The sequence below is a fragment of the Dacryopinax primogenitus genome, assembly GCF_000292625.1.
Source record: "Dacryopinax primogenitus strain DJM-731 SS1 chromosome Unknown DACRYscaffold_2, whole genome shotgun sequence".
NCBI lineage: Eukaryota > Fungi > Basidiomycota > Dacrymycetes > Dacrymycetales > Dacrymycetaceae > Dacryopinax > Dacryopinax primogenitus.
In genome coordinates, this window is record NW_024467199.1 from 1,837,223 (window position 1) to 1,851,119 (window position 13,897).

At 51.6% G+C, this 13,897-nt stretch overlaps 5 protein-coding genes across 5 annotated transcripts; 1 reads left to right on the forward strand and 4 right to left on the reverse strand.

Moving 5' to 3' along the window:
* Window positions 1–53: 53 nt before the first annotated feature.
* DACRYDRAFT_104351 (uncharacterized protein) lies at window positions 54–1,303 on the reverse strand (the record flags this gene model as incomplete). The annotated part of the gene is made up of 3 exons (XM_040767909.1): window positions 54–384; window positions 436–769; window positions 820–1,303. 3 exons carry the CDS (start codon window positions 1,301–1,303, stop codon window positions 54–56), a joined length of 1,149 nt encoding a protein of 382 aa, XP_040632757.1.
* Window positions 1,304–1,661: 358 nt separating this feature from the next.
* DACRYDRAFT_20211 (uncharacterized protein) lies at window positions 1,662–2,755 on the reverse strand. The gene is made up of 6 exons (XM_040771850.1): window positions 2,567–2,755; window positions 2,441–2,498; window positions 2,137–2,385; window positions 1,936–2,081; window positions 1,862–1,880; window positions 1,662–1,810 (listed from the first exon to the last, which is right to left on the reverse strand). The coding sequence occupies exons 1-6, from the start codon at window positions 2,613–2,615 to the stop codon at window positions 1,717–1,719; spliced, it is 615 nt and encodes a 204-aa protein (XP_040632758.1). The 5' UTR covers window positions 2,616–2,755; the 3' UTR covers window positions 1,662–1,716.
* Window positions 2,756–7,144: 4,389 nt separating this feature from the next.
* Window positions 7,145–8,867, reverse strand: DACRYDRAFT_93028 (tryptophanyl-tRNA synthetase; the record flags this gene model as incomplete). Its single annotated transcript, XM_040777117.1, has 7 exons — window positions 7,145–7,636; window positions 7,682–7,803; window positions 7,854–7,969; window positions 8,025–8,105; window positions 8,152–8,364; window positions 8,421–8,498; window positions 8,838–8,867. The coding sequence occupies 7 exons, from the start codon at window positions 8,865–8,867 to the stop codon at window positions 7,170–7,172; spliced, it is 1,107 nt and encodes a 368-aa protein (XP_040632759.1). The 3' UTR covers window positions 7,145–7,169.
* DACRYDRAFT_113890 (uncharacterized protein) lies at window positions 8,839–11,469 on the forward strand (the record flags this gene model as incomplete). Its single annotated transcript, XM_040769719.1, has 13 exons — window positions 8,839–8,880; window positions 8,951–9,079; window positions 9,138–9,362; window positions 9,413–9,524; window positions 9,577–9,629; window positions 9,680–9,982; window positions 10,034–10,105; window positions 10,154–10,330; window positions 10,384–10,530; window positions 10,582–10,789; window positions 10,838–10,917; window positions 10,971–11,138; window positions 11,197–11,469. 13 exons carry the CDS (start codon window positions 8,839–8,841, stop codon window positions 11,467–11,469), a joined length of 1,989 nt encoding a protein of 662 aa, XP_040632760.1.
* DACRYDRAFT_93032 (uncharacterized protein) lies at window positions 11,452–12,445 on the reverse strand. The gene is made up of 7 exons (XM_040777118.1): window positions 12,339–12,445; window positions 12,257–12,290; window positions 12,081–12,205; window positions 11,995–12,026; window positions 11,823–11,944; window positions 11,713–11,773; window positions 11,452–11,663 (listed from the first exon to the last, which is right to left on the reverse strand). Exons 1-7 carry the CDS (start codon window positions 12,391–12,393, stop codon window positions 11,556–11,558), a joined length of 537 nt encoding a protein of 178 aa, XP_040632761.1. The 5' UTR covers window positions 12,394–12,445; the 3' UTR covers window positions 11,452–11,555.
* Between the last annotated feature and the right edge of the window lie 1,452 nt (window positions 12,446–13,897).

The window sequence follows — 13,897 nt, forward strand, 5'->3', positions numbered from 1 at the left end:
TGTCAAATATCCCTCAGCGCGCCGGACATCAAAAGCCTTCATTATTCAATACCTCATGCCGTGCCTCGTCCAGGAGGTGGCATCGTCCCTTCACCAATGTCGTTCGTCATCAGCTCAAGCTTGAAGATCCAGTACCCGCTCTGTACATGTTTTGCAAGCCCTCGGCTCTGCGTCTCCTCAACTTTGATCCCTCCCCAAATCGTGTTCGCACAGAGAAAATCGATCCTTTGCATACTATTTGCCATGTGCCCACCTGGCGCCCGAGGGTCGGTGGACCGGTTGAAGTTCGCCCAAGAGACGATGCGTTTCCAGTACTGCCGTACATGGGTGGAGGTGCTGCCGGTGATTGCTTCCCACTCAGACGGGTGGATCATTGCCTGCAATCTGGTATTCGGGTCAATGAGTCATTCAAACGGAAGGAGCAGCAGAACGCACCCAGAATGAACACCTGTGAGGACATCTCCAACGGTGACACATCCTCCCCTATTCCCTACCACTAGGATCTCCCACCTCGAGAGAGTCGGGTCATCCAGCACAATCGTCATCTGCTTGATGGCGGGCCATGTCGCTGGGCACTGCCTCTCGTCCATGCCCAAAGCGCGATCCGTATTCTCTCCCGACTTCTTTGCAGTCGACGGAGGGAAGGCGAGATTCCAATTAAGCGCAGGCACAGGCTTGGAGTCTGAGGTGATGGAAAGGAGGGGGTTGATATCTACACCTTTGGGTCGGAGGAACCCGATTTCTGCGAGGCTTAGGCTCGGAGCTCGAACTGTTCAAGCCGTTGGACTTCACACAAACACAAAGATGCGGCAAGCTTACACTCTGCAGGTCGGCTGAACTTCTCACTCCGATCAAGCTGATAATCCTCGGACATGTTCTTATCCCTCGGTGCTCTCCTTGATCCTCCCACATACCCAGGTTGCGGTGGATACAACGTCGGTGCCGGGTGACCTGGTGTATATGGTGTCTGGGGCATGGCACCCGGAGGGGGAGGGGGAGGCCAATACCCATTTGGGGAGAGGTAGGGTGGGTATCCGTAGGGTGTTTGGGGCTGGTAGGGGTAGGGATAGGGAGGGTAAGGTGCTGGATACGGAGGGCTAGGATACCCTGCCGGTGTACCGTAGTCGTACCCTCCAAGCTGTACAGGCTGCTCGCGGGGTGAACGCGCAGAGAGAGGAGGCTGCTGTTCTTGCCCTGGAGAGCGCCGCAGATCATTAGGTGGGTTGTATGGAGATGTAGCGTCTAGCGAAGGGATGGGGATCCCTCCGCCGTGCCATTCTCCATGACGCCCACCAGAAAACATCGTGTCGGGTATTCGAGTAGAGCTGGTCGTCAATGTTCAAGCTGGTATGATTGGATAAGATATGAAAAGTTGTTGTACCCGTGTTGACCGGGGTAGACGGTGGGGAAAAGTTGTTGATGGGGCGACGAAGGCCAACAAGTGGGCGCCTCGAGGCAAAGGGACTGTGCCAGCGCTATAACCACAGCCACTTCCAATAATAATTAGTGCTATGACAACTATGTGAGTCAGTGGGCTTTTCGAGACGAAAGCTGGTCAATACTTGATACAAGGAATTGATCTTTATTTGAACATCGTACATAGGCGTGCATTCCAGGCATTCCATGTTAAGTCATCCCTCAATGTACGCAATATACCTCCTCTCCACACATCAGTCACACAACACAATCAACACTCATCTCGAGAATCACACATTTTCACTCGGTGAAATCCATCAAGAACACGTTCGGCGCACTGTAGCCAAATCGTTTCTCGGCATACTTTCCGTCGACAGTCATGAATGAGCAGACCCTGTTCATAAACATCAGTGTTGCTGCGAACCCGCTTTATCGGTGCACTCACGTCCTTTGCATAAGCCAGTCTACGGGAGCATGTCGGTTAGTATATAGCTAGATAGAGACTACGAGAACACGTACTAAACCGCTTGACGTTGAGTGATCCATTCGATGCGTGCGTCACTCCATAGCCATATTGCATCGATCCGCTCAAACTGCGCTGCACCGAGGCCGCAACCCGTGGAGGAAGCGCATCCCACTCGTCCTGCGTGATGGCCTTCGCATAGCTGTTTACCAACCTTATGAGTATGTATGTCCATCTATCGTATACGGCGCACGTACCAAGCCCTCAGGCTCTCGCAGCAATCGCCAACTGTGACGCCCCTGTCATGCGCACTAGCACGCACGATCGTAACCCAAGGCGCCAGTCTCGTATATATGACGACCTGGAACAGCCTGGGTAAAGTAGCAGGTTCGTCATAGTACTTCTGTACGGCGATGGTCTCCTCTTGCGACATAGCTCGCCCATCGGAGACATCGTACACAAAATCGTGCTTCTTCTTGTCTTCCCCTGTCAGACATGGGTTGAGCCTGCACATTCGTCGAATCAGCGACTGTCCTTCACCAAGACAACGGAGCTACGTGCCTAACTTTCACGTTCTCTCCAAGTGCAAACAACTCCACGGGCTCAAGAATGGGTCCATCTGCACGGAACCCGACACATATCAATCCGACGTTCTCAGAACCCTCACAGAAGAGACTATCTACGCACGATCAGTTCCCGGGCTCCAAGGATCGATGTACACCCTTTCATCAGACATCTTCGGGTATGAACTTTGGTCTGAGATGAAACAAGTAACAGAAGGGCGGAATAATCGATCAAGCTAGATGCGCTCTGATCCGTGCTGATATGGTTGCGTGGGACGTTCGTCGGACGGTGGAAAACCAGAATATACGTAAGAAATGCAGCAGTCAGAACACGTTTCCTGATGTTAAAGTCAAGGTCAATACTGGGGCGTACAGTCACGTCTGACTCACGAGGCTATGGGGGTATGGGGGTTATATGAATGAGGAGGGACAATACCTTTCGTGGTGACTGGATGACAGCGCATTGTCCTCAGGGTCAACCAGCCGATCACCACGTGCTATCTGCCGCGTTTTCAACAATAAACGTCCCACTCATTCTGACATTAACTCCGGCGTCTGTGCAAATCCGGCTTCGTTTCTTCTCTAGGCGGCCGAAGGATACCCTTTTGTTGGTAATGCCGCTTCCTGCCTGCAGAATTTAACCTGAAATGGAGCCTCACTGCTTCTTTATTTGTTCTGTTGGTCTGGGATCAGTTGTCGACTTTCAGACTGGACAAAGACCCAATGTCGTAATGCCTCGTTGCTTACCTTCCCAATCTGGCGGACCACACCGGGTCCACCCAACCGAACCTGGCCTTGTACACTTCTCGCCCTAGTCCCCTCGCTTCGTTCTGTTAACCCCGGTAGTCACGCTAGAAGCCAGACAGGCCTGTTCATGAGTCAATCGATATCCCCATCATTTGCCCTCCATGCGAGGCTGCCCCTGGTCCCCGATGTGACAGTTCACACCCACCAACTACGATCATATCAGCACACAATCGACCTTCTCGTTCTTTCATCGCGTTATTAACACCTCGGCGGCCCCGCCCAGCGAGCTGGAAAGAGTTCTCCCCACCTAGGGACTCTTCCGCTGATTCACGCACGGCTTCATCACGCCTTATCGGGGTCCTTCGGCGGCGCACCGGGTGACCTGTCTCCTGCTTGCTTCCCTTACCGACTCAATGCATACGATTCACACGGGCAATTTCTGCACGACTCTACAAATCCGCCCTCAGTATTACGGGCACATGTGTTCTGCGGCTGCGCTGGCGAATGCCATCTGCTGATCTGTCAGAGGATGCGAAATAGCCCCGGCAACTTGCCGACTCCTGCCCTGATCAGCAAGCATCACGAACAGAGCCATCTAGATACATATTAAACCTGATGTGGCTTCCGAAACAAAGGACGGCCAGTATTTTTCAGTACTGGCCGGCCTTTGTTGATGCTGTACAGCATCAACAAATGACCGAATGTCAATCGCATGCATCCGCCCCGCTTCATCACGCCCCGGGCGGCCACAATGGCGCAGAGAATTTGATCGCTTCAGAAGTACATTATTCCGTTCGGGTACTACAACTTTGTACCATATTGATGAGAGATCATGGTTCAAAAATCTTACCTGCCAAATTAGGCGCCTGAAGGAGTCACCAAGTCAGTGAGGCGAAGCGTTCTCCCATTGCGACCTGAGCGTGCGAGTCACAGGGCAGGATTGCGTACCAGCAGGCGGAATGTGCGCCTGGTACTCACTGTCAGGACTTGATCCCCCTGACCCTCTCCCCCCTCTCCCCATGCTCGTGCTTGAAGTAATACCGGATCCAAACCTTCTGCGCCTTTCGGCGTTCCCCCGCCTTCGTCCCACGCGGCCTGTCTGGAGGTTGGTTGGAGGCCAAGTAGCTCGTGAGCCCATTGGTGCGTACCCTCGACTCCGTTCTGGGTGGATATTTTCAATGTGGCGCAGGACCAAATCATGCCGCGCGTATTGCTTTACACAGTGCGGGCACTGATGTCGCATGCCTGAGTGCATGCTGCGCATGTGCCGTTCGAGCTCGAACAGACGCGCGAAAGAGACGCCAGAGCTCACATGGGAGCAACATTCCCAGGCACATTTGAATTGCCTGGGGCCGACCTCTATTGTATGCTTCTGTAGATCCTCCTTCCTGTGATAGCCAGAAATGTGTCGATGAGTCACCGATCAAGTACGAAAGAATATCACGCACTCGAGCTCTCGTTTTGCCTCGTGGAACTCACGATGTTCAGAATCGCTAGGGAATGTCTGCTGCAGCCGCTCGCAGTATTGTGGAAACCAGAACGACCCATCCTCGTAGGGAAGAATTTTCCCCTCATTATCAATATCTGACATCTTCCACGGCGAGTGACTCCCCGGGTTCTCGTTGTCCGGGTCCTCATTATCCGAGAAGCGTGGAACGCGGAATGGAAAGGGCGGCGGAAATTGCTCGCTCTGCTCGAGCTGAGGGCGGGGGTTCGATGCCGGAAACTAAGGCTGGGAATGGACCAGGACATAAGGTGTATCCTGGCCCTGCCGTTGAGGCGCCGCTTGAGTGTGAAGAGCCCCAAGTAGAAGGGCTGGTATGCGCCCGGAGGACCGGCGCCGGCCTGCATGCTCCGCATTTTCGTCTTCGCCCGGAAGACTGGGGCCCGTGGACAGACCGCGAGAGGTCTTTAAGGCAGCTGGTGCCGAATCATACGTCGTGTATAGAGTGTCTTCGCCGCCAAAGAACGAGTCGGTAGAATCGCTCCCCGGTGAAGAATGGTGTGAAGATGAATCACTTGTTCCAGATTGTCACGTTAATGTCATGTAACGTCCACAACAATAATGCGTACTTCTCACTGTCGTCGCCAGGAAGGTAGCGACGCATAGTTTTGCTCACTCCTGAGCTCGTATAGAGGCATGGATCCAAAGCGCTGGTATATTGAGGAGGGGGAATCGCTTAAAACGACGACATGAGTGATGCATGTCCATGATGGGAAGAAGCACTGTTGAACGTACCGGTAGCCCAAGGTGCTCCAGATGTTGGGGATTGCTGCTCTGTTCCGAAAGGATGCTCCCCATACGCATATGGAAACTGGGCGGAGAATGGCGTCTGGAACAAGGCTAGTCTCGCGTCAGGCCCTGGTCTGTTTCGCTGCTGAAAGGGAGGGAATCGGTGTCTGGAATGCTGAACTGAGAGGTTGCGTGCAGTCGGTATTGCAGTCGGCACCGAGGTAGGGGCCGACATTGGGTGAGGCGGCAGCCCACTCACTGCGAAACGGCGGGTTTGGTTTTGACGGTTCATGTCGGATGGGCAACGATGAGTCATCGTGATTTTTGAGTTAGAACGCACTGAGGGGAAATGGACACAACAACACTGTCTTTTTGTACTCCATGGCAGGTCAAGCTTTGAGGGTAACAAAGAGAATCTCGGGAAGTTAGTGAAAACGCGAAGAACAGCCTTTTGACCTGCAGGCTCAGATAGCGCTACCGCGTTAGGTTACACCAATGATGGGACGCATGCCGCACTGATTCCCGCCTAGCAGTGCATCCTAGATATCAGTACACTTTACTGGCCCGTGATTCCCCACGTTAAATGCCGTCCATTTGAATGCGGCAGTTAACTCGAGCAGGAATTATAGGACCCAGACCCTTGGGATACTCTCCTGTAATCGATGTGAACCGGTCCCTAGAGCAAAGTAAGGCCCGGCTCGAGTTCTTCGTCTTGGATCAGGACATATCCTAAGTTCGTATCCGGCAGAAGAAGTCGCCGAAGATGGGAAATCGGCCTCGAGGCATTAGGGTAACCAAGTACAGCCGGAAAAGAAGCCAGGAGCCAGCCTCGTTCATAAAGACAAAACCCAAGGCAGAGCTAGTCCCACCAGAATTGACCCTGGAGGAGTGCCGGGGCATCCGAGTGGAAGAGAGACAGTCCAATCATCCAAGCCAATCAGATGTGGGATACAGACGTGATAACATGAGATGATGCTGGTCCTGAGGAGATAACTCGTGCGTTAGGCTGGCACGCCGGGCCTCGGAATTTGCAGCGATTGATGTGTGGGGGCATGCACCAAAGGATAGCCAGCATCAAATGGAAGGGCCCTGTCCGTCCCGAGTGTTGGCAGAGCGTCCACGTGTACATATCTTTGACTCCGGACAGATGCTGTATTTGGAGGTCTTCTCCATCAGACCCACTCTGCTTCTCTCGACCACAAAATGGAACCAGTCACAATGCCGGAATCGCATCATGTGTACAGCCAAGGTCGGCCGATCACTGCATTACAATGCTCTGCGGAATATGAACAAAAGCATTGGAGTCATTGAGCGGATGAGTCTTGCGGCGACGCAGAGACACGAGGGCGCAATGCAAGCCCTCGCTTTGGCTGTCAACGGCCCCCAAAGGCAGCACAACAACAGCAACCATACCACCCAGTCGCAGCTCGACGAGACCGAAACAAACTTCTGAATGTAAAGGGCCTGTTCCCTTCTCAGCTTTGGACGGGAGCGGAATCGCGACCCTTGCTTACGTGTTAATCTAGATTAAAGCTGGCAACAAAACACTTTCTCTTTACAATCTCCTATCAACCTGGGTGCCATGAAGGCGTTCCCCTCAAAGAAACAAAACAAAAAATATTTTGGCGGCCGGGAACAAAGTCCGTTCATACGGCTACCTTGTGTGCATTGGGCAGACTGAGAACAGGAGTGAGAGGAGATTGCCCCGGAGGACACAAAAGGCAGCCCAACGAATATGGTAGAGACCTCAGTGCCTAGCCAGTCCGAGTATCTTCTTAACCTCAGACATCGTCTGACCTACACGTCCCCGAGCTTCTTGATCTCCGGCTTGAGACACATCGCGTAGCCAGGCCAAATCTTTCCTGAGTCTCTCGTATTCTGTTCGAATAGGTTCGACCCTTGCTATGATCGCATCCGCCACGTCACGCTTCAGATCTTGGATCTGCTTCCCGCGATATAACTGGGCCGTGGAGTCCAAGTCGGCGACTGAGCTCTCCGTCGTGCATGCGGCTAACATAGATAGAAGGTTGCTGACCCCTGGTCTTCCAGTCGGATCGAATGTTATGTCCGGGTTCGAGTCTGTCACGGCTCCGCGGATTTTGGCTGAAATAGCAGCGGGATCGTCCGTAATGAGGATCCGAGACTTCTCGCTGGGTGCCGATTTGGACATTTTCTGGGAAGGATCGCGAAGGGACAAAACACGTTTTGTCGGCGCTGCCGTCTGGTTAACGATAAAAATGAATAAAGCCTGGCTCTTACTGGAGAGCTGCTGTGGTATTGGGAATATGTCGGTGTTAAACTTGTGATTAAATGCACGTGCTATGTCCTGTGCCAATTCCAGGTGCTGTGTCTGGTCTTCCCCAACTGGGATATGCGTGGACCTTTCAGAGAGCATGAGTAATGTGCCTCGGTTTTATTTGAGCTCACTAACTTGTGCAATAAGATATCAGCAGCTTGAAGCACAGGATAAGCGAGAAGCCCGAGATTAAGCATGGACTCGTTCACCTCTTCTTCGCTATTGGCATTTCGAGCGACGGCCAACTTGGACTGTGAAGTTATGTGTCACAGAACTGTCCTCATCTTGGGCAATAAAATATCACACCTTCCACGTCGTCATGCGATAAAGCCAGCCCATCGGGGTAATGCAGTTCAAGATCCACGCCAGTTCTGTGTGTTCCGGAACCTGATTCCCAATCAAGATCTATGCACTAGAGAAGGAGACCACTGACTTGATCTTGGTTATAAAGAAGCGACTTGCTGGGATCAATTCCACATGCAAGGAGGCTTGCGAGCATGTTGAAACGTTCCGTTTCTAGGTGTACGGGATCTTGAGGTAGGGTGATTGCATGGTACCCAACGATGCAGTACAGAATTTTATCGTTCGCTGATGCAGTGTCTTGCAGTTGAACCCAATTCTGAATCGCGCCCAGGTAGTTGCCCAGCTAGCCGATCCAAAAGTCAGGAAAGGAGGAGAGGTACGGCATGATGGGGTCATTACATGAGGAATCCCGGTGGGCTGAATACCAGAAAATACTACTCTGGGCCTCGTCAAAGAGTGAGTTGACAAGTAGCGTATCTTGGAGCTCCACAGTGATGGTGTCTGTTGGTTGCAATAGGCCAATATTCGATATCCACCGCGTTTTGAAAGCCGTTGAAAAAACATTGAACGCGCGAAGGGAAAGCGTGACAAACGCTTCCGCCCGAGGCTCATCAGGAACCCAACTAGTGGCAGTGCGAGGCATTTAGTTGTTACGATTTCCCATGTCCATCATCCCGCACATTCCTGGCGAAAATGCACTCTACAGGGATATGCACCATGTCATTACAAAGGCAACAGAAGGTTGATTAAAATCTCTTGAACTTGAATACAACTGATTGTTTGCTATGTAGGCATGCAGATCGGAGAGATGCTTACAATGCCGAATTTCACGATGATGGATGCCATGAATGCGATAAAAGTTAGTCTCTATCAATAACGAGACATGTAAAAACACGATCTCAATTGCTTTGTTTGTCTGCTTCTTACAGATAGGTGACTCGCGTATGGACAGCGGCTACGGGAATGGTAATCTTGGCGACAAACCAGTATTCAATGTGCACGAAAGGCTTCTTCCGGACGAGGTCTGCTGGTTGATAGACCAGACTTTCGCGGCGGAGGTCACTCTGTTTTCTTGCACGTCTGTTCAGTTTGTGTCTCATCAAGGATGTCTCGTAGATGGCGTGGCATCAGGGAATCACTCTGACCCAGACCGTATTCACCAACTTGTATGTGCTGCATCTAGGGACCTATCACTTTTGGTCAACACTTCAAGGCGTCGAGCCTTGTGATCGTCAACGACCTGAACAGCTCATAAACTTGGTGCTTGCCGCCGGTGTTCTTGGAATGGCGAAATCCGTAGATCTGGCATGGAGAGAATTTGCGAAAGGATGTGTGTATGAGGTAAAGGTACTCCGAATGCTTTGCTTAATCCTCCCTTACGTTACCTGAAGCACGAAGATTGGCAAGCTGACAAAGCCGGCATGATTATGATGGAGCACGTGAGCACGAAAGAGGTACTTTCTCTCATCAAAACTGCCGTGGATTGGCTGCAGACCTATGATGGTATCTTCTCGTTGTCTTGACTGTGAGCACTTCTGACTTTTGCCTCTTCCAGGCATCGAGAGCCGTTCAAGACATGCCCTGTTGGAACGTTTACAGTTACGCAAGGTAAGGCGCTTGCGTGTTGGTGTGTGAACGAACATCTCACTTCGGAAAAGCTATGGCTGGACGCCCTTCACCTGCGTCTGCCCGCGGACTGTGGTCAACTCTGGGCTCATGTTGCTCAAATACGGCATACTCTCGGTCGAATACGCATGATACCGATTGAATCCCCTGTTGCCTCATCCGCCGCTAGACTAGCCATCGACTGCAATGTGAAGCGAAGGTTGAGGTTTACATCACCACTAGAAGAGTTGACCCTTCCAAGCCTGAATGAAACGTGGGATTTCTTCGACGAGCTGCTGGCGGGTCTTGGGGATGCCTGTGACATCAGCGATAAACGAAGTCCGCTGAATTGGGAGGTTCGCAACATGTTCTCCGCCATTTGAACTACTCTTTACGTTGTTGTGCAGAACTTGCTCTTATTGGTATCTAGACAGAAACCGCAGCCCAGGTACTCTGCATTCGTACGAGCCTCAACGAGCGTGAGCATTGCCAATTTGAGATCGCGTGTTGTCTGATCATCACTGCAGTACGCTATGTACGATGGATCCCGTGTGCTTGGTGAACTGGCCCCCGAATGGTTGGCTGATACAGTTCTCCAAGAATTGGCTGGTTTGCTTGCCGGTACACCTCAATATCTGCTTGGTATAACAACTAGAGAAGATCTTGTGTCAAGCATGCAACAATGCATATTGAAGTTTGCAGAGGTACGAAGCACGTCCTTTGAAGCATATATCAGCTCACCGGAGGACTGCCCTAGCTTTTGTCAAATTATTACACTACGTTATGTCATAATCGACCACGACAGAGAAGAATATACTCCAATGCTTTGGTCCACTGGCGAGACCTCCTCCTTCTCACGGCTGATCTAGAACATCGATTTGTGGCTGCCTATCCTAATTTTAAAGTGAGCTTTGATCTGAAGAAACAAAAGGCTATACTCACCTCGCCTTTGTAGCATGAAGGTAAACTTCTGAAACGCTTGCATCTCACCATGCAGTACTACCGATGCGGTCTGGCCCTCGAGGTTGTCTTTTCTGGTTTTGAGCTCGAATTGTACTATCGATCTGAATGGCTTCCGATCTTTCGATTTGTGAGCGCGTTGCTCAGACGACAATGCAATATCGTGAATGGGTTGCTCAGCGAGGTGCTGGAGAACACGCATTGTACGGACCCTTCGCTCGCTACTTCAGATTGATTTTTACGAGTGTCAGTGTCAGCCAGCGGTTTATATCTCCAGACACAGTCTTCCCTGCTCAGCGCTCTGCAAGCCATAGTGTATGGGTCGATCATGGTGAGTGTAGCTTATCCCTACTGGACTGCGCTTGTCTTACAGTCCTCATCTAGGGTCTTCTCAGTTGCGATCCCGGTCGATTCCTCTTATGTGGGCAACGAGTACAGCACAACATGGAAAGACGCTTCAAGTGGGCGTTGCCCGAGAACGGAATTCAAGACGACCTGCAACCGGACTGGACAGGCAACTGGGATTGGGTACAAGAGCATGCTGTGGGCGACGTAAGCAAGCACCAACTGATGACAGCTCAAAACACCTAATCTGGCCTCCCTTTGTCAGGAAAATCATCTACGCAAAGAAGCGATCAAGTGGTTTAATAATGCACAGGCGTCGCTCGACGGGTTGTTGCGTGGTGTTGATCGTGCTCCTTTCTACGATCTCTGCCGACAGCCTCTGCGCTCCGCTCTGGGCGATCTCATCCGAACTTGCGACAAGAGCCGCAGGTTTTGGCATAAGACAATTGAGAGTGGTGTGTCCATCACGGGGCAGATAGATTGGGCTCCTTTGGCACATCCTTGGTTCTTGGTACCTCATGAAAGACTCGATAAATAGATTGAACGAAACATCGATTAGCTGTTAAACGAGCGACGGCATTAGTGTCAAATAACTCATTATATGCGCGTTCCCGCGTCACCTCCTTAGTCGATCTTGCGAACATCCTCGATAGTCTTTTGTGTCCGTAACGATGTGGCAATATCATTGCCTAGAACGCAGATGATGATGCCGGGTACGAGTAACCAAATGCCCTAGCAACCAGGTCAATTACCACCACATGATGCCTGGAAGGGAACATACATTGGGAATAACCCACAGGGTAGTGATATCGGAAATAGTGTTGTGACCAATTTTGCAATATCTGCTTGGGGATCAGGACGCACAGAAATACCGGTTTAGTAATGACGCACCCGCAGTAATACTCCTGAGCCCAGTACAGCACCGTCTTTGAAAACGTCATCACCACGCCTGTGAACCCGATGACAGGTGCAACCGGAGACTTCGCAATATGTGCCGAGTAGAGATATGTGAGCTAGACACGTCATTAGATGCGCCTAACTGGGAACGGCGATTCAGACGCACGTTAATGAAGTTCTCCACGAGGTTGAGCAAGGCTGGGATGAACAATCAGCATCGCCTACAACACAGGCAAGGTAATGGCGACAGACCTTGAGCGCTGGTGAAGCCCTCGTTATTTTCGAATGCTGGCACGCCGTAGATGTAGTCGACCTTGGCATACAGGTTATATGGTGTCCAGATCCAGTTCAGGTCTCCTCCCTCCATTGATCGCGGGCTATAGACGCGTGAATACACTTTTTAAACCACATAGCAGACCAGTGCGAACCGCAAGAGGCAATATCCAGCATCCCAGAATACGACTTGAAAAGGTCAGCAGCTTCCTAATCGGGGCACACGACCACACTCACCAAGGGTAGAAACCAAAAACCAACAGGACATCCAAAGGCGTGTAGTGGGGGCCATGTTGTGCTACAGGTCTAAGTTGTTTCAAGTATGCGCAGTCGACTAGAGATATATAACAAACGGGTGTGGGGGATGATGCTTCTATCGAGCTCGTGGGTTGCAAGAATGTTGGGGATGGTCAGGGCAAGCGTTGCAGATGGAACGACATCGAGCACACTACACGCCTATTCAATTACAATCGGAGCCGCAACACCGGTCGCCGATGTCTCATGGTGTCAGTCTGCTCACGGCGGTGCTGTATTCAGCGTCGACGTCGAGATCGAGGAAAAGAAGAGATGTATGCACACCGAAGTGCCCGCTCTCAAGTGGAAGTGCATATGATAATCTGTCGGCCGCACTGCCTTGCAATTGGAAGTAACATGGAATAAATAATAAAAGAATTGCTACACTGTCTTGTATCCGATTCTCTGGCTATAGATACAGTATTCGACTGCTCTGCAGCACGCATATGGAAAGTTGACTATCTCACTGGTATACGACAGAAGATCAAATCTCACGACTAGAGGGCCAAGGCTGCCGTCAGGGCCTTCTGAGCGGCCGATAACTTCTTCTCCACCTTCGCTTTCTGCGCTTCAACCTCTTCCAACTTCCGTTTCAAGTTCTCTGTCTCTTGATTGTTGCTGCCAATCTTCGCAGCACGGATACTTGCTCTCACATTCGACTCCTTCGCTTCGTTCACCATGACGATTGCTGCGTCGACTTGATCTTGGGCATTTGCCGATCCATCTAGTGCCGATCGGATAGCTCCCAAGTGCAGCGATAATCCGTCGAGAGTGGTAGCAACATCAGTGACATAATTCGAATCCACTGGGACCGAGGTTGGCCGAACGTTGAGTTGTTGTGCAGGCATGGAACGCTCCGCAGGAGCAGAGACGGAGAACGACTTCATGTTGGCGGGTTCCTCCACTTGTTCGATCATCAACTCGTCGAACGGATTGACCTCGAGCACCTGTTCGTCCATCAAACCGTCTATCACGGCATTCCAATTCACGATCAACCATTTGACGATTTCCTTCGCGTCGTCGATGGCATCTCTCCTAGCCCGTTTGGCGTTCTCGGTCTCGCCGTGAACCGGTTTCGCCGCGAGCGGCTTGGCGAACAACCCCGCGATGATTCCGGCGTGTAACTTGGTCGCCCGTTGGAAATGAGAAAGGAAGGATAAGAGGTAGACGAACAGGCTGAGGTTTGGGGCGGGCAGAAGACGAATGATGAGCTGGGCGACGCGCACACGGGTGTCAGGTGGCAGCTCGGCATGGTCTCCGCAAACTACCAGCGAGAAGAACGCGGGCTCGAGCAATGGATCGAAAATTGGAATCGGCAGAGAGTTGAGCCACGTCTGCAACAAACCACAGAGATCTGGGATGGTTTCTCGATCAACTTCGACGTCGTCTCCATAAGGCTCGGCGCTGAACTTGGCCACGAGCTCATTGACCCGCTTTTCGTCGCCGGGAATCCGGAACAGGCAGGAAACGTCCAAGCCCCGGCCGTATATTTCCTCGATGAC

Bases quoted from the DNA above. Each gene is read 5' to 3' on its own strand.
- DACRYDRAFT_93032 (XM_040777118.1), bottom strand. From the start codon at position 12,393: ATGGCCCCCACTACACGCCTTTGGATGTCCTGTTGGTTTTTGGTTTCT. The intron at 12,291-12,338 runs GTGAGTGTGGTC...GACCTTTTCAAG, and splicing joins GTTTTTGGTTTCTACCCTTG to TCGTATTCTGGGATGCTGGA. The intron at 11,945-11,994 runs GTGCGTCTGAAT...TGACGTGTCTAG, and splicing joins TCGTGGAGAACTTCATTAAC to CTCACATATCTCTACTCGGC.
- DACRYDRAFT_20211 (XM_040771850.1), bottom strand. From the start codon at position 2,615: ATGTCTGATGAAAGGGTGTACATCGATCCTTGGAGCCCGGGAACTGAT. The intron at 2,499-2,566 runs GTGCGTAGATAG...GGTTCCGTGCAG, and splicing joins TTGGAGCCCGGGAACTGATC to ATGGACCCATTCTTGAGCCC. The intron at 2,082-2,136 runs GTACGTGCGCCG...GTTGGTAAACAG, and splicing joins TGCGAGAGCCTGAGGGCTTG to CTATGCGAAGGCCATCACGC.